The sequence below is a fragment of the Charadrius vociferus genome, unplaced genomic scaffold (assembly GCF_000708025.1).
Source record: "Charadrius vociferus isolate BGI_N301 unplaced genomic scaffold, ASM70802v2 scaffold37, whole genome shotgun sequence".
Classification (NCBI taxonomy): domain Eukaryota; kingdom Metazoa; phylum Chordata; class Aves; order Charadriiformes; family Charadriidae; genus Charadrius; species Charadrius vociferus.
The window spans coordinates 1,333,594-1,352,881 of record NW_009649457.1 but is presented as its reverse complement, the minus strand read 5'-3'; the positions used below and the strand labels follow the sequence as shown (position 1 = coordinate 1,352,881).

General features: G+C 44.7%; 1 protein-coding gene across 1 annotated transcript in view; it reads left to right on the top strand.

The window, feature by feature from the left end:
* The window catches only part of DNAI1 (dynein, axonemal, intermediate chain 1), a 159,885-nt gene that overhangs the window by 121,448 nt on the left and 19,149 nt on the right, over positions 1-19,288 (top strand). Inside the window, exons 14-16 of the mRNA XM_009889756.1 lie at positions 6,157-6,246; positions 10,647-10,734; positions 12,573-12,652. Of these exons, the coding sequence (XP_009888058.1) occupies positions 6,157-6,246; positions 10,647-10,734; positions 12,573-12,652 (258 nt within the window). The remainder of the gene's footprint in view (positions 1-6,156; positions 6,247-10,646; positions 10,735-12,572; positions 12,653-19,288) is intronic.

Here is a 19,288-nt window from a genome sequence, read left to right as displayed (position 1 = left end):
AAGACAGGTTCTTGCTCATCGGCAAGATCTGCTTAAACATACCCTGTAGTACTTAATGAACTAGCCAGAGCAATTGCAGATCATTAACAAGCATTTTAGGGAGTTTTTGGGCTACATTCATCCTGTATTTTAAGCAGAGGCTGGTGTTTATGTGCAAGCCCTTTTATAGCACCTGAGTTGATAGAGTATCTTGACTTATAGGCAGGGTTGGGGTGTGCTCTAGTGCATGGATGAAGGGAAGCATCACTCTGCTGTTGCCTATGGACTGACATACACTCACACATGTGTGACGTGGGCAGACTGGAATAGTGGTAGGTATAAAGTCTGCTGTCATCAATCCCAGCACACTTTTCAGGGATTCTCTAGAGCCGATGTCTGGCAAAAAGGGTTTCTGCAGGTGCTTTCTTCAAAGGGAGCTTCCTTGCATGCAGGAGGGACAGTGGCATGAACACAGTACCACAGCCCTGTAGGACAAGCATGGCTGTGAAAAGGAGAAAAGGTCTTGAAGTGCTGGAAGAAGTGAAAGAATATCTGGAGAAAAATGGTAGGATTGGACCCAGAGAATTACTGACCAGCCAGACCAATTTCAATGACTGGAAAAACACTGGAACAAATGGCAAAACCGTTTGTAAACGTCTAGATAATAAGGTGATTCAGAGAAGCCGACATGTATTTGTCCGGAATATATTGTCAAGCCAGCATAATTTCTTCTTTTTCTTTTGTTTTAGAGAAATGGGCCTCATGAAGAAGGGGGAGGCAGTCAAGGTTATCACCTCTATCCATCTTGACTTGACTAAAGCTTTTGATCCAGGCTCACACAGTGACATTCTTATAACCACAGCAGAGAAATATGACTCGGGTAGAATCATCATAAAGAGGCTGCTCGGGTGGTTCAGGCAGCGTGCTCAAAGAGCCGTTATACAAAGCTTGCTGTCATACTCTGAAGATGCTTCAAGCAAGACCCTCCAGCTGTCAGTCCTGATCTCTTTTAGTCAATGCTTTCATTAACAACTCCAATCACAGTATAGGGGAGCCCCCTTGGGAGGACAAGGCACTTTGCAGGACATGATTATGTTTAAAATGATCTTGATAAATTGGAAGAAAGGCCCAAAATCAATGTGATGAAGTCCAATAAAGAGAAGAGCAAATACGATGTTTAGAAAGAGGAAATTAAATGCACAGATATGAAACAGGGGATGACTGGTTAGGCAGCAAGGGGCTGGAAGGGGAGATCACCGCCCAGTGGTCAGCAATGCAATACTGTTGCACAAAGACATGTGTCATTCTGATTTATTAGCAGGAATATAAGATAGAGGCAGTTGTAACTCCTGTCTGCTAGTGCCTAGGGGTGGCCCTGTACCATGTGTTTGCAGCTGTAGAGAAGGGCTGAAGGAGAAGACAAGGAATGGTGAAGGCTTGGAGAGCAGGACCTGGAAGCAACAGTTGAAGCAATTGGTTTTATTGGGTTGGGAAAAAGAGAGAGGATGCAGCAACCTTTTCTTGCCCATTGGAAGACTGTTACAGAAAGGGGAATAAACTGTTGTTCCCTGTGTCCACTGGGGAGATGGAAAGGAGTAATTGGCTTGATTTATGATAAAGGAATTTTCCCGTATAAGGCCAATTAAGCACTGACATATCTACAGGTAAGTTGTTTAGTGCCTGTTGTTGGAGACTTGTAAGAACAGCCTATGTGAATACTCACCAACGGTAGAGTTATGTCTGATCCTGCCTCAGAGCAGAATGGATATAATTTTTGGGTCCCTCCAAATCCTGCATTGCCATGATGGCTTTGCTGAGGACTGTACTGATTGCAAAGTTGGCACTGAAAGGAATTTGTGCCCAGGTCATATCGGCAGGGACTTTCCTCGGCAGCCCAAGGAGTTGTTTGCTTGCTGGAGCCATCTGAGTGTCTCATGCATCTCACTTGGCCAGTTCGTGTAAGGGTCACCTGGGGAATTGATAATGTGTTTGTCTTTCCTCTCCCTGTGGCAGACTTTATTCAATTTTTTAGGCATTGAATGACCAAAATGCTCTTATTTCATTTAGGGCTGGTGTCAGCAGGGATGTGGTACTCCAGTGCTGGCAAAGGCCTCCTTGAAGGATAATGAATAGAAAGGGAAGGAATTGCTCATTAGTCTATGAGTGTGTATTGCATGTGGCACCCCACAGTTGAGCTTTGGCAAGCCAAGGGCCAGCTGGAGGGATTTGTGTTTGCAGTAGCAGGTGTCACCTTTCAAGAAAGGCAGACAAATCCTGCCCGTGGCTGCCTGCAAAGTGCTCAAGGCAGGCTCATGGCCCGGGATGATTTTGACCAACTGTATTTTGTGTGTGTGAGAGACTAACAGCCTCTGTGCCATGAGAACTGATCAAGCATTATTTCTTTTGTAGGAATGGCGTCAGAAACATAGGAATTTTCAAATCAGATTGGATAAATGGACTAATCTCCTGATGGACAGGAGCCATTACCGGCTGCCATAGACAAAGATGATAGTATTCCTTGCTAGGAGTTAATGTATTATTGCCCTGCTAACCTGCTGTACATGGCAGTGAACATACAAGTTTTAATCTTTATTTTTCTATGAACAAATAGGGCTCTGAATAGTCTCAACTTCTTTATAAATAAACAGGCTTTAAGAAATAAAAATTAAAAAGTGGTAGGCTCTTCTCACAGTAATGAGTTTCACAGGCTAATTTTGCACTGCAAAAATAGTCAGGTTAGAGATCACACTGGAAAAATAGCAGCAGATCCTTGATTTTATTACAGGTCCCATCACGATGAGACACAGTAAATGACTTACTGCTCTATGTTTACTTGTCTCCTTTCTGCTGTTTACACACACTTTCCTTTCTCATGTGTTTCTTTACTCTTACTGTAGCATAACTGAACTTTTGCTGTAAACTGTCTCATGCAGCCAAAATCCTGTGTTGATTATCACATGCCTCAGGAAAGAATTAACTTCCTGCCACTACGCACACAATTGCCTGGTTCTCTTGTCAAGTGCCCCACCCCGCACAGCACGGATACTGCTAATGACAGGAGGTTGTGCTACGTTCATGAGCCTCTGGGAGCAGAGAAAAGGCCAGTTCTGAGCAGATGCCCGATTTGATTGCAGTATCATGAAGGCTAATTACTCCAATAAGTGTTCACGGGATTCAGAGATCAGGAGAAAAAGATCACAAACACTATTAATGTGTCAGAGGTGCTGAAGGAAAATTGAAAGTATTAAGTGCCAATTTCTGTTTTCTGAAATTCAGGCTAATGTCACTGAGAGCTGCTGACAACCATCTGGGCAAATGCTGGTGCCCTTGAGGGACTGTGTTCAAGCTGTCTACAATATGTACCTAACTCAGGTAGTCTTGGCTGCTCTGAATGTAGGAGCAAGAGTACACCAAGCAAATCAGCCTACTTGCTTTTTGGAGCTGTTGTTACACCTATCTGTGTAATGGATGAAGAGAAGTAGTTGTGAGACCTGAGTACCGATAGTAGAAAACTTGAGTAGATCTCCATCAGGGAGAGGGTATTTGGAGTGGGCAAACCCTGGGAAAAAGCTCTTCGCTTGGGGAATGCTGAAAGGAATTGGTTTGGGAAAAAACACCATGAGGACATGATAGCACTTATGTTGTTGGTCATCTCCAGGCAAGGTTCTTGCAACATGTTGTGTTAGCATAAACATGAGGACTCAGGAGTTGTGTCTGCACAAGTTGATTAGGGTGGACTCTGCTGCTGAGCCTTCATCCATGTATCTTCCACTAGGGTGATGGGCTGTCACTTGGCTCTAGCTCAAGTTCAAAATGTCTACACTGTACTTGGCAAGAGCAGAGCTGGGAGCTCGGCTGCAGCAGCCCCTGCACAGCTCAAGCAGAGCTTACTAATGAGTGGCTGGACATACGCTCTGGCAGGGGACAAGCTGGGACTCTGTTCAGAGAGGGTCTGGACCAGCTCTGATCCTCATGTGTGCATTGTGTCAGCAACCTGGATGGTGTCTCTAGACTTCAAGACGAGCCATGCTGACTGCAGTGCAGGTGTGTGTCACCTGCATTTGTCTTCCACATGCAGCTCAGGGCTTCAGGCTGCAAGTTTCAGATACTGGAGAGCCCCTTTTCTTGCAGTGTAGTCCTGTCCCAGTAGAGGACATCTGAACCACTTGTGCTAACTGCTCACAGGTTTAAATGGCAAAACTTTTCCAGTGTTTTCACAGGAGATACTCGCTTAAGAAGCAGCTTCCCCTACCTCAAGTGAAGTCAGTTTGTCTTAGAGGCAGGCTGGGAAGTGTGACTATTTTTCCCAAATATTTGGGAAAGTAGACTGAAAAGGAAGAATGTGAGTTAGAGGAGAGCTGTGTTGGACATGCAAATAAAAACATCTTATTTTCAGACAATTTTACAGGGGCATTTTAAAAAGCTCTGATTCGAAACATGATCCTTTTTCTGTGCCCAATATGAGCATATGTTTGTAACCAGTTGCCCCTGAACTCTGCGTTTCTCACTTTGAATTAAATCTGTTCACTACACCAACACCTTCATCTGAAGCAGCTGCTGGTGACCGTCATTGTCAGCAGTAGCTCATGATCCCAGGGAAATATTCCTGGAATAGATATACCCAGCACATTTTGTGCACGATGGCCAGCCTTGGAAATCACCATTCTCCATATATTCTGTTGAACCTGTCTTTTTATCACTAGCCATTTTGTTCTGGGCCATATTGAATTACACCATTCCTTAAATGCCAGATAGCAGAAGTGGTTCCACTTGGAGACTTACAATTTCTTCTGTGCAAGGATGTTCAAAGATATCTGCTACTCAAGACTCTTCAGCTGCATCTTATGGACATGAAAATGGCATTTTGATGTGTTCTCAGATAGATTCCTTTTATGATTTTTTTTTGTTCCTCAGAATAGTGTGTTCTAGGCAGGAAACCTGTTCACTAGAGGATTAATTACTCTTTGATGAGTCTCTTGCTCCGCAGAACTTCACAGTATAAACAATTTTACAAAACAGAATTAACACTGGTTTTCCCAAAGAAGTACCATCAGAATACCCAATCTGTGTAATTAAAGTATTGAGAATTCTGCTTGTTTTCTGAAATAGATACCAGATAAATAGCTGGTCATAGATAGAGTATTTAGTAAAATCTAGGATAATCATGCTCATTTATCATGTTTATGGCATGATGTTTAGGGAAATGCATGTGCTGCACTGGTTGGACAGAAACAGATATACCTTTGAAAACCTCAGGAGAACCTGCTGAAGTGCTTGTCCCCATCCTGAACTGACAGATGCCCACAGGAGTGTGTGCTGACAGGCCCAGTGACAAGTCATCCTTTTCCCTTCAGTCTGATTGAATTCCCAGATCTGAAAATTGAGCGTTCTTAATGCTTTTGGTCTAACTGAAATGTCTCTTCTAAACTGTAAGCCATTTATCTGAGTTCTAATCTCTCCTGCTGAGCTGTCACAGTCAAAAGGCAAATCTCCTTACCAGGCAGACAGATGCTCTGAAGGTGTAGGGAGGATTTCAATTTTAATGGAGACATTTTAATCTCCCTGAAACAGAAGTGCCCCAAGGACCCGTGTCACACGTTCTCTGCAAGGGCTCGTGTGCACCCCATGTAGGGACAGAAAGCTAATTTGAGGTTGTCTGTCTGAAGGGTAGCCATATGGCACTGCACTTGGAGTAATTAGGCAAATGGGAAAGGGTTAGTTTGGGCAGGGTCAGTGATGTACTCAGGTGTCTTGGGGACTTTTCTGCAGCACTGCTGGTGTTGTCTGGAGATGTCCTAGGGAACCCTGGGATGGTGGTGTGCTGCAGTGCAGAGCCCCGTGTAGCTGAGACACCTCACAAGGCCCATCCTTGATGGCAATACTCCTGTCGCTGCTGGAGGAAGATGACTGTGGGTAGATGCAGAGTCCCCAGGTGCTGGGGTCTGCCTGCTCTACAGCATACCTGCAGGCAAGTGAGTGATGGAAGTGCTGGGGGCACTTCTGAAACTGCCTGTGGAGGTAAATGTGTTCATACATGCTATGCACCAGCATCAGGCATCTGGGGTGAAAACCAGCTGCTTTTTCAGAAGGATTTCAGAAGACCTTCCAGGGGAATGGGATTCTGTCCTGCTAATGCTGAGTGCCCTGTGCTGACTGGGACTGTATTCTTGTTTTAAGGTCAAGTGGCAGAAGGATGACATGGACAACAATTTGAACTTCTTCTCCGTCTCTTCGGATGGGCGGATTGTTTCATGGACTTTAGTTAAGGTAAACAGTAGCTGGCAATTTCGTTTCCCAGCCAAGTTATGACCAATTGCCTCCAAAGTTCAGTGATGCATTAATTTTATTTTTATTTATAATAAACTGGGTTTGAAAAGAAGTGGCAGCAAAATATTGCAGGTGCAGTGACAGCTGGGAGACAGAGCAGAATAATCTTTCTTCCTCAGCTTCAAGACTCCCTCTCCCAAAATGCTCCCCTGCAGACTGCAATTCAGAATGGAAGAGGGAAGGTGCAAATTTCTCCCCTTGTGGCCAAAGTAGCACAGGGTAAGCTCGCAGTTGCAATGGGATGGCAACATGCAATCAGACGGGCAGAGGGTTTCCCACTCAAGACAACCTTTGCTAACTTGTTTGCATGCCCTGCCTTTGATCACTTTTTCTTTTGGAGTAAGTACATTGATAGAAACTTAACATTAATGTCCCTCAATGACCCTTAGATTTATGTCTCTGAATCTCAACATGTGCTTTTTCTGTTGGCTATTTGATTTTACATTTTGAAGGTTTCAAAATCTTTTACTTAAAAAATAATTGAATTGCCCTAAATATGAGTTTGAAGCCGTTGTCCCATTATTCCCCAGCAAGCAAAGAAATTTCTTTACATCCTTGGATGCTCGTTTTTTTCAACCTGTTATACCAAGCTGCTCAAGGCTTGTCTGTTCTGTAAATCTCAGGCCTTGCTTCTATGGGCAGGGATTCATGTCTAACATTGTATGTGAATCTTAGTCTCATGTTTGCTTCAGGAATGAGAATCTCTTCTAATGAACACAGTAGCCGCATGCAGATGTCATTGATTATCAAGTTCGTTTTTATAAACTGCTCCGGGTTCATACATGCAGCTTTAGATACAAAAATCCCTCCTGCAAGTGTGTCCCAAGTCCTTCTCCCAAAAGAGCTCTCAGAGCTCCCTAGACAGGGACAGGCTAACGTTGTCCCAGCGCTCAGCTCCTGTTTTATCCCTTATCTTATAGAAGATTTATATTGAAGTGGGTAATACATGCCTACAGCTAAACACATCCAGTTGGGGTTACTTGGCAGGTTACACCTATCAGATGAGCCTCAGTAACTGAGTGAGCTCATCCCGCTTCACTTAGGACGCAACAAACACTAGTTTAAGCCTCTTCAGAGAAATGCCACAACTGGGACACCCTAAGAGGCTGCAGGTGGACTCTGATGGCAACATTTCTGTCATTCGTCTGTGCTTAACTGTGTTCCCACATCATAAGCTATTTTTTTTTCCATCCCTAGAGCATGTAGATATACCTACTTAAGCATCCTTGGTGTGACTTCTAAGACATAGATCCTCTTAGCACAGTGTCATTTCTACTTATTCCTTGCAATTCTCTTATAAACTTGGCCACACCCATTGTGAAAAGCACCGTTCTAAGATTTTTTTTCAGGTGACGTTACCTCTGAAATTGCAAGAGCTGGTATGTACTTAGCAGGCAGGAGTGGAAAACAGCAAAGTTTTAGGTGCTGTCGAGTTTCTTTTTTTTCGGACAGAGATTCAACAGGGAAAGCAAAAAACAAAATTAAAAGGGCATTTTGTTACAATCTGTGGGTTTGTACCCAGAAAAGAGAAATGTACAATCTGCCTGAATTCCGGTTTTACAAAAGAGCTATCTCTGGGTTTTATTTAGAATAAAATTGAAGAGACTCCAGAGGTTTTCTGTTCTGCAAATCCATAGTGCAAATAGGGAATAAATGAAAGAGAGCTTCGTTAATCTTTTTGACAGGACTATCCAGAAGTAAAGCTTCTTCAAACACTGATAGATGTTTGACACTTCCAAAGCTGGGAGCAGAAAACGAATAAATTCATTCTTACTTTCAGCTGGATATTTGGCAAGCCATACTCAAAATGTGGATGTAAGAGTTGTCAAGTGTTAGCTAGGGACAGTTGATCTGCCTTGAGCATCGGGTTGTCTCCGTTAGATTTGGACAAACTTTAGGAGACAGCACATGAACTGTGTGTGCTTAGGCTATTGTCTTGGCTGGGTTTGGGGTCATCATGAAGGTATAAAATGGTGAGGAAGGATGCGGGACAACTGCAGCTGGATGACTCCCACCTTAGGTGCACGCATTGCTTGTGAAAAAGGAGAGCTGTCAGAGCCATGTCAAGGAACCTGTTGTGATGCAGCCTGCTTCTCAGGCTGATCCTCAGCAAGCCCAGGTTTGATTAGTAGCCATAGTTCACCCTTCCTATGTGACCTAGAGCTAAATTGCTGAACAGCTCCAGGCCTCCTTCATCACTTGAGGCTCATAACAACTAAAGGGAAACAGGCAGCTGCAAGGCCTATTTCACTAATGCTTACAAAGTGCTTTACAATTGTTAGGCAGAAGCAACATATTATTGTTCAGTATTCCTGGAAGGCCAAACTGTCGACAGTCTGTTTACCCAGAGGAATATGTGAATGGCTCTGGCAACAAACAGCCCCAGGAACAGATGCATTTTCCAGACTGCAAAGCTGAGTACAAAATAAAAGCAACACAACAGGGAAGTCTGCACAAGTAGGATCCTTTGTGAAGGTGAGAGGCTACAGAAGCTGTCCACAGAGGCTTCAGCCAGGTGGATGTGCTGCAAGGCATCTTCAGAGAAAGGCTGCAGAAAGGTGTGTGCTTAGAGAGACAGTCTCATGTGCTTTCCCTTTCCACTAGAACAGAGAGTAAATGTGCTAGCACATCTATGGGCCTGCCCAGATCACATTACTGACCTCTGTTAGACACACTGGGTATATCACCATGATCAACCGTGGGCAGCTCCAACACTGCTCTTCAGACCAGGCTCATGTGGCCACCAGCTTGGACACGGTAGATGCTTTCTGGAGATCAGGCAGACCTGGGAGCCTGAGCAGAGGCAAGTGTCTGCTTAGCATGTACTGACTGTGCTCCCATCGGTCCATCAGCACTCCTGTTTGGGTGGGCAGCGAGCAGCACATGGAGTATGCTCTGTTCCTCAGTGCTCTGGGTACTGGTCTTTCCAATTCTTGCACACGTGCACCAGCATATATGGCCTCTTTCTTGCATCACTCCTGCTTTTGCCCACTGAATCAAACTTGATGTAACCCACGTGCTGCAAGAAGAGTTGCTAACAGAAGGTAGGACTCTGCAGGCTGCAGTCCTGTTTCTTGCTGCTCTTTCAGAGAACAGTTTACTGCGATCAATTGTCCAGGGCGCATGGGTATGCGGCAGTGCAAATTTGTGAGAAGGAGGTAAATTATTTTATGGCTTTTGAGCTTTCTTGGTACTTCTGTAAACTTGTACCCCCAAAACATGATAAAAATGTCTTACAGAACACTGTCTCACCTGAACTGCAGTACTGAACAGATGCTCACAAGGTCTTCTCCCACCTTCCCTAACATGCAGATCCCTGGGACTGACTTTGCCAGGCAAACTCTTTTTCCACATGAGTCCTGCTCTGGACTTAGAGAAGCTCCAACTACAGCTTGATTCACTGAGCTAAGAAGTTATGTTTTGTTCTTACAGTGCTCCAGTGGGAAATCTGCAGATTCATGAAAACATCCAGTCCTCAGCCCACACTGCTCACTAATTTAATCTTTAGTTCTTTGTTCTTTTTATCAGCCCCAGGGTATTCTTATATTCACAACCAACTCCATTCTGCAGTGGTATTTTAATTCCCAAAGCTAGTCTAAGAATGGATCTTTGCCCTCTCATCGTTTCCTCATGCTCACCCACTTTGTGTCTATTTTCATCCATCTTCTGTCTCCCACCTTGGATATAAACTCTTTGGGACACAGCCTTTTTGCCCTGTGTTCATACAGCACTTGGCACAGCAGTATCATGACTTGCAATGAGAGCTCTTCAGAGCTCTGCTGATAACAGCAATATCGGGCACTTTTCCCCTGGGGGAGCTGCTTACTACATGTTGTTGTTACTTGAACCTCAGAGCCCATGAGGTTGTGAGTACTGGGATCTGAGGCTGCTCTGGGGATAATAGGAAGATGGTAAGAAGCAAAGACTGGCAAGGTGGTAAATTACTATTCATTAGTGTGGGTTTTAGTTAGCTCCATGATAATATGCATTACCCATCTTAACCCATGCAGGATGATTTCACTTAACACAATGATTTAAGCTGACAGAGTCAACCTCCACTCAGAAATGTTGCCCCAAACCCCAAAGCTTTCCAGGTCAGCTGCACGTGTCTGGGTGATGTACCAGTGGGTCTCAGTTCCAGTGCACCAAAGCATCACTTTTCTGGAGGTTTTACATAAAACAGCATGTTAGCAAGTTGCCAACTGCGAGCATGAAACATTAAGCAACTTTTGGACAGCTTTTTAAAATTCCTCCATAACATTTGCCATTTCAAAGTACTGAATGTCTCTGTATTGTTGCTGTAAAGCCTGTTATTCATGTGGAATCTCCTCTGCCTGCAGAATGAGCTGGTTCATACAGATGTCATCAAGCTGTCAGTAGAGGGAACAACGATGCAGGGGCCAGAGGGGCTGCAGCTGCAAACGCTTGGTAGGAGCCCAAGTCCTTGCCGTGCTGATTAATTACTGACACAAAGCCTCTAATCAGGCATTCCGGGGAACTAAATTGGGAGTGGGATGTTGAGATGGAAAGAAGCTAAAGAAGGGTTACGCCTCCTTGCTTTGATCATGTAGTAGGTCAAAGTCTGTGTGGAGCAGTGGCCGCTAATTGGGTCCAGTTTTGTGGTTACATCTTGCCTTTACTTGCAGAAAAAGATGAACATTAATTCAAAAAATGTCCGTTTTACTGGATATCCCAATACGGACAAGGCACAGGCATTACCCGTATTTGTCAAAACTAAGTCAGTTTTGTTCTTCCTAGTAGGCATTGATTTGGACTGGCCAAATCAAGGCGAAAAGCAACCTTTGCCCTTTCCTGGGTGCACAGCTTGTCCAGCCAGTGGTGTGATGTGCCTCATTGGGTTTTGCTTCTCTAAAAGCACAGCATCTATTCTGAGTTACTGTTAGGCTCCCTCCATACAAGGTGGAAACAGTGCAGTACTTCTAGGCTGAATTTCCTCATCCTGACCATCCTGTGTTTGAGACAGGATGGGATGAGTAAGCTCTGGAGGTCCTGGACTACAGGGGGAGCCTTGAGGTATCCCCTAATCATCCTACTGCACCTGCTTTTGGCAGTAAAGCTGTGGCCTGGGTTTGGAGAAGGAACTTGCTCTGCATTTAAGGATTGCTGCGTTTTTAAGCTACTGGTTGCTGAACAATTTGTTCGTGAGAAGGTTTGCATTGCCACATAGGTTGCAAGAGACTAGGTGAAGCGGTACACTGCAGAACTCCCAGGGTCTTTGGGTTTGTTTGTTAGTGTTACTGGGAAAGGGATTTTCAAAGACTGGTCTTGAATATTTAACAATCTATTTAAATGTTAAAAATGCAGACAGTATTACAGGGTTGAAATGACCTTAACAATTCCTTGGAGGACTACATTTTGTTAACATTTAAGACATAACGTTTAAGACAGCTGCCTTTGCAGAAAGTTCTCTGTAACTATGCGCTTCCGAGCTTGTCTGCTTGTTCCTGTTTCTCGCTGATTATTGCTGTGGGTGTCCCTGCTGGTCAACAGCCCCAAGTTGCTCTGGCACTCAGCAGACATCCTGTCTTCTTCTCAAGGACCCTGCTGTAATTTTCTTTCACCACCACATAAACTGGCTTTCTTGCATGATGTTGCATCTGCCTCAGGAGCAGAAGCCACAAAATTTCAAGGAGTCACATCCTGTTGTGGTTGACACCTATTTTAAACGCAGTTCACAATGTTGCTCGATTCAGGGCTTTTGAAGTTAAGAGGATCCTTCTGCACCTCGCAGAAGATTGCTCCCCAAATCCCATCTTTTGCTGGTGGCCTTACTGAAGAGAGCCTGCTAAATGGCTTCTGAGCTAAGGATGAAAAGGGCACAGGGAGGAATGATGTGGTGGGCTCTTTTATTCATGGGAAAACATTTATATTTTTGTGAAATAAACAAACAGAAAAGATCTGTTCTTCCCCAGTAGGAGCCAGGCCTGGTTCTCACAATGCTTACATTTGCACCAGGCATTTTAAATTCTTACCAAAGTAAATCCGAGGCCAATCTGTTCTTCCAGTTCCCTTCCAGTTCTTCCAGTTCCCTTTTCCCTTTCTCTGTGTTGGGTTTTCTAATTGTAGGTCTTGGGGACAGGCACAGCTTGGAAAGTGTTTGTAGAAGGGGTAGCTCTAATTTCTTTTGGGAGCTTTTGGCTAATAAATCACTTCTGAAAATGCTGGCAATGTGTATGCACTGTAGGCAGGGAGCGTGCGCTGGCCAGTTGAACCAATTCTCTGACAGACCTTTCTTATGTTAACAGGCTGTGGGACATCGTTTGATTTTCACAAAAAGATAGACTATTTGTTTCTTGTTGGTACTGAAGAGGGAAAGATCTATAAGGTAAGAATGGTTTCTTTGTCCCGTGTTTTACATCCCCTGACCTGTGCTTGTCTTTCAGGTTCATCATCTTAACTGTTTGCTCAGGCAGTAACAAAGTATGACTTCAGAGCCTGGTCCTGCCCTTGCATCCCTGTGGTGAGCCTGAGACCAGCACAGAGCCACAGAGGGTCGCAGGGAGCTCTCTGCACAGACCCAATTAAGACCTTATTCTGCAGAAACATTTCTCATGCAAACTGCGTCCCAGAATGCTTTGCAGATTGCAGCTGTGCAAGTGAAGTGCTAACTATGATCAGAGCAGAAGTTAAAAGGCATTGATCCTCTGTCCTCCTGACTATGGGGAAATGGCAGGAAAACTCTCATCTCTTTTCCTTTTTAGAACTGTTATCCCATGAGCAGTGAGGCTAATGAAGCCTTATTTCCTATGAATTGGTGTCCCACAGCTTTTCCCTTCCACAATTACATCCCAGATCCTTTCCCTAGTCCCACTTTTTCCTTGCCCTCCTACCTCCAGTTCCTCATGATCTAGTCTAATGCTTCCTCCCTCTGATCACCCCCTTGCTGTCCCCAGCTCAGTGATCCCATCTCCATGCTATAACCCTTGGTTCCTGCAGACAGTGCTGGCTACCTTCTCTCCAATGCCCTCCTGCAGCCTGACGCCTTGGTGTCCAGGGCCAGCTGGTGTGGTGAGGGCAGCAGCCAAGCTTTGCTCGCCCTTCCTGGGGTGGGGGCACTGCGCAGATGGTTGTGCTCTACAGCTATCCCTTTTTATGGAATATGTAAGACCTTAATATTACCAAGTCCCACATGCAGCCAGCTTTGGCTGAAATTGCCAGTGAGGTCAAAAGTTGTTTGGGAGGAGAGACAGGCAGACAGCAGGACACAGACACTGTGTTTTCTTAGGAAATCAAGCTAAAAATAGGAAGTTTTAAGCTCTGCTGTATTTAGCCTTGAAAATAAAGCCAGTACTTACTCATATAACTTTTGTTTGAACAGCATTCCTCCTAGCTGGCTTTGGGACTTTGTTAATATTGTACTCATAGCCCTTCAGCGTGGGGGGTGGACCGTCAGCAGGAGGCTGACATGCAGAGCAGATCCATCCAGCCATCCCTAGAGGATGCTGTGAGCTCCTTCCCCATGTCCTGCCTGCAAAAGGGAAACAAAATAGCTTATAAATACTTAAAGGGAGGGTGCAAGGTGGATGGGAACAGTCTTTTTTCAGTGGTGCCCAGTGACAGGACAGGAGGTAACGGGCACAAAATTGAACTTAGCAAGTTCCATCTAATCATGAAGAGGAATTTCTTTGCTTTGAGCGTGACAGAGCACTGGCACAGGCTGCCCAGAGAGGTTGTGGAGTCTCCCACTCTGGAGACATTCAAAACCCTCCTAGACACTGTCCTGTGCAACTGCTGTAGGTGACCCTCCTCTGGCAGGTGGCTTGGACTAGATGATCTCCAGAGGTCCGTTCCAACCCTGACCATTCTGTGATTCTGTGAAAAAGAACCCAAAGGAAATGGCATTTTGAAATCAATATAAATCATTCAGTCAAGACAAACTTAACAAATACGTATCCCTTCCAGAGGGATGATTCTGATTGAAATTCTTCCTCTGCCAGGCAGCATCTAGGGAGGATTTCTGAGTAGGGCTCACTTGCATTGGACAAGACAGGTGTGGAAGGGAGGTGGGAGAAGTGTGGGGGCGCTGTTCTAACGGGTGACGTGCAGTGAGGTAGGTGCAATGGCTTTTTGTTGATGCTTTCAGGATACAAAGCATCTATTCGGTCACGGGCAGATGTTCTTAGTTGGCTGGTCACCCATGGGAGTTGGTATCCTGGGTATCGTACTCCAAATTGTTTGGGTACTGTTGTGTTGAGCCCTGATCAAAAGACAGTAAGGAACCACATCTTTTAAATTCCTCTATGCTTAGGTGAGTGATGGATATCAGTGAGTATGACAGTCAATGTCAGTGTTTGGTGGGGGCCATCAGTTACCCTTCAGGAGAGCTGTTAAGGCTGGTCTCCTGGCTGAGTTACATAGCAAAGGAAATCCTTCCTGGAGGAGTACTGAACAGGAACAGAGTTTGGCAGGGTTTGCATTGACAAAGCTGTAGGTATTCCAGCCTTGGATGATCTTCAGTGAAACTAGAACTAGGATGGGGTTTTAACATAAGGAGTGATCCCAGCCATGAAGCCATGGAGATATTTTAACTACTTCTTGGGTGGAGAAATGCAGAGAGCTAGTGTTATTACCAGATCTTCTCTTTTATTGGTGCCATTGGTGCCATTTCAAGGTTAATGGTAACCAAGAAAACATTCCGGCATTGGTGAGCCTTAGCAAAAAGTGGGACCACTCCCACCTTGTGCAACACTGCCTTAGAAAGCTCAGGTGTTCCCATGGACAGGAAGAGGCAATCTTCCATCAGATTGTATGGGCTAACACAGGGAAGAGAAATCTTGTATGTAGCACAAGCAGGACTCCATAGTACCCACAAAAACAGGGGGAAGGGTGCTTGCATCGCACCCTTAGCATCCTCTGCGAGTTTGCTAAAAGCAGTTTCAAAAGTTTGGGATCAACTGCTACTCCAGACATTTCTCAAAGGCTACCACACACCTTCATCACACCCTGTATTGAAACACCACATGCCTGGACCCATTCCTGAAGCTACCTGTGGACTGCCTCCCAGAGCCTTGCTCCACTCAGATGCTGAGGACAGTGACATTCCTGCTTTTATGTCTTGGGTCCTGTGGCTGCACTGAGCAGGAGTTAGCTGCTTGGATCTCTGTGCCTTTACCAGTTGTCCTGGTTTGAGGTAAAACAGGACCAATTTCTTTCAGCAACTTTGCTTCTTAGCTGGGCCTCCTCTAGCTACTGAAATTAACAGCATATTGTGCAGACACTGTTCACTCTTAGAGTGGTAAGACCTATGTTTACAATTGGTGCCCAGGCATGGTATGCAGAGAGGCTCCTGCTTATACCTATTGCTGTAACCCCCAAGGGCAGCTGACTTCGTTATTTGCCCCATTGGAGGGTCGGAAGTGGAAGAGCGCAGCGGGTTCGCATCTGTGGGGCGGAGTGGACAGGACAGGTGACCCAAAACTGACTAACAGGGTATTCCATCCCATCTGCCTCATGCTCAGTATAAAAGCTGAGGGATCCGAGCGTCAGAGCTCCTTCTGCAGTGGCCGATGTCTGAGGAGGACTCTGTCTGTTCATCTGCCTTTGATCCTGATCCCGATCCCGAATCCAGATCGGGAATCCAGTTCCAATCCATCCCTGAATACAGTCTGGGACTTCCCCAGTGCCAGCTGGTGATGTGATCGTCATCCTGGGACCTTGATACGGTTTTGTATTTATTTCATTATTTTCTTTCATTTTATTATGAATATTTCATTAAAGTAGTTTAGTTCCTTCTAAACTCATAAGTCTCTTTTTCCCTCCTCTGCCTCTGTATTTAAAGAGAGGTGAGGGGGAGCATCTGTCAGTCCCATCTTGGGTGCCTCACATCCCCAGTGGCTAGTTTGGCTAAACCATGACACCATTGCACATGGAGTGAGAGGGACAGGCTCCTTACATGCTGTATGAGTCAGGGATCAAACATGGGCTGCTCTCCACATGGGACGAATTTTAGATTATTTATTAAATAAATTGAAAAGTGAATTTCAGGGAGGTGTTTTTTCAGAGACCAGACATGCCCACAAATAGCATGATAATATGTTAATGCTTTAGCTGCAGAACAATTACAGTGAATTTTTTAAAATGGCTTAGTTAATAGTGTGTCTGAAGCCAAGAAATCATTATCTTAATTACACGCAGACCTATCTATTGCCCTTTTACGTAGAGGACAAACTGTTTCTGCATTAATATGATTCTGTAATGCAAAACTGCCTCCTTGCATATCTTATTTGCTGTTTAGGAATGTTCAGCTTTGGTATCAAAAAATATGGTCTCTGAGATTCATATTGAAACATTATTGTGGCTTCAACTCTGGTCAGAATTACTTCTGAATGAACAAGGCTTCAACAGAAAAATTGTGATGAGATTTGAACATATTAACGTAAAAGGAGTTTTATTCAGTCTTAGGCAGTTTGCTTGAGAGTGTAACAAATGAATATAATAAAACTCAGTGCAAGACTGTATAGAAGGAAAAGGTGATTCTTATTTTAAAGAAAACTAATTTCACCCGTGTTCATTCTCTCATACTAAGCAGTAAGACATTTGTATCTGTGTGGTCGGGACAGGATTTCTTGTGGTTATACAGATGACAAAGGATGCTGATTGTTGAGTCCTTATCACATCTCTTGGGTTTTCCTTAAATGGTGTTGACAAACTGGTTTCTGGAGAGGCTCTGGCTTCCTGTGACCCTTTAGTAATGGAGCGATCATTTTCCTCAGTGTCTAGTCTTGCTCTTTCTTGCTGTTTCAAAGTTGTTTTCCTTGTCTGGAAACAAGACGAACAGCTCTGGTGCAGGCACGTCCGCAGCGGAGCCAGCCGATCTCAGCAAAAAAGGGGCTTTCTCTAAGCTTTTTTGAGCCAGGGAAGTGCCAAGGCGACACAGGGACCAGTAGGGAGACAGCAGCTCGAGCAAGGGCAGCTGATGTGAAGGGGCATTGTAGAAACATGGTGGAATGACTTCTATGACTGGAGTGTTGGCATGGAAGGCTACAGGCTCTTCAGGAGAGACAGACAAGGAAAATGAGGAGGCGGTGTTGCCTTATATGTCAATGACCAGCTGGAATGCATGGAGCTCAGCCTAGGGATGGATAAAGAGCCAACTGAGAGCCTATGGGACAGGATTAAAGGGAAATTGGGAGCAGGGGACATTACAGTAAGGGTCTGCTACAGGCCACCTAACCAAGAAGACCGAGCGGATGAAGCCCTCTATAGACAGATAGGAGCAGCATCACGTTCACAGACCCTGGTCCTCATGGGCGACTTCAACCATGCTGGTGTCTTTTGGAAGGCTAACACAGTCAGGCACAGGCAATCCAGGAGGTTCTTGGATTGCATTGACAATCCTTCTCCAAGTGGTTGAGGAGGCAACAAGGAGAGGAGCTATGCTGGACCTTGTTCTTATCAACAAGGAGGGGCTGGTAGTTGAAGAATCTGCTTGGTATGGTGCCATGGGATGAAGCACTGGAGGGAAGAAGGGCCCAAGAGAGTTGGTTAATATTCAAGGATCACCTCCTCCAAGCTCATCCTTACAAAGAGGAAGGCAGGCAGAAAAGCCAGGAGGCCTGTGTGGATAAACAAGGAGCTCCTGGACATGATCAAAAGCCAAAAGGAGGCCTATAGGGAGTGGAAACAGGGGCATGTAGCCTGGGAGGAATACAGAGGAAACGTTTGAGCAGCCAGGGATCAGGTTAGACAAGCTAAAGCCCAGATAGAACTAAATCTGGTCAGGGACATTAAGACAAACAAAAAGTATGTCTTTAAGTATGTCAGCGAGAAAAGAGACTAGGGAAGATGTGGGCCCTCTCCAGAAGGAAACGCAAGAACTGGTTACCCAGGACAGAGACAGAGCTGAGGTACTCAATGACTTTTTTGCCTCAGTCTTCACTGGCAAGAACTGCAGCCGCACTGCCCATGATGCAGAATGCAAAGGTGAGGATTGGGAAAATGAAGAATCACCCACTGTAGGTGAAGATCAAGTGTGAGACCACCTGAGGAACCTGAAGGTGCACAAGGCCATGGGACCTGATGAGATACTACGGCTTGAGTTCTGTTGCTCGTTTTCTCGCCACCTTATCTTTGGGGCTTCTATTTGTTGAGTCCGGTTATCTTGTCACTTGATTGACTACATTTGCCATCAATTAACACAGGTTCATTCTTTTACCCTATTCCATTGTTTCTCCCAATGCATTCATATGCCTTCTGTTTCTATTCGTAAGCTTTTCTACAAATCTTAGCATTTCTGTTACAGATATCTACAAAAGTCACTGAGCAAAAAACAAGGAGACCGCTCAGCTGTCCACAACAACACGGGACACATTTGTGTCAGTGGTTTCTGAATAGCAGATGGGTGTCCTGATCTGCCTGGGAGTACCAGTGTTAGGCAGTACTCTTTCTGTTGCTAGATACAAACTTCCTTTGAAAAAGATATTTTTTTGAATTTCTGTATTGCCTAGAGTCACAATGTTTCTGTTAGTGAATTAAAGAAACCCTCTGCATTATAAGGACACTAATAACCATCCATTCACTATGGATGCGGAGGAGTTTTGTGTCAGGCTAACGTCTTGCATAAACTGAAGTGCTGTTAATGAAGATTATTCATAAGTTGTGTGTCCTTGGAGTTCTCCTTTCCTCCCAGTATTCCTCCCCTATATTTTGTAGCCCTGTTACCAGTCATCTTTGTACTGGTTTCCTGTATTGCCATAGACGCATTCTTGCTTTCCTGTCTCATCATAAAAATACCATTTACTATTCACATACCTACCACCATTTAAATAGGAGAAAAACAGTCTCAGCAAATTGGAGCAGTGCTCTAGAAGATCAGACAGGCTGCACAAATGCCTGCTCCCTGAATCTACTCATCCTCTTCAAAGCTGTCTTGTCAGGAGTTGGGCGTCACATTTTCCAGTTTTGTTTTCATCCTGACATGTGTCTAATAACTCTAGGGTTTTTAAAGTGAATAGTAGGGAAA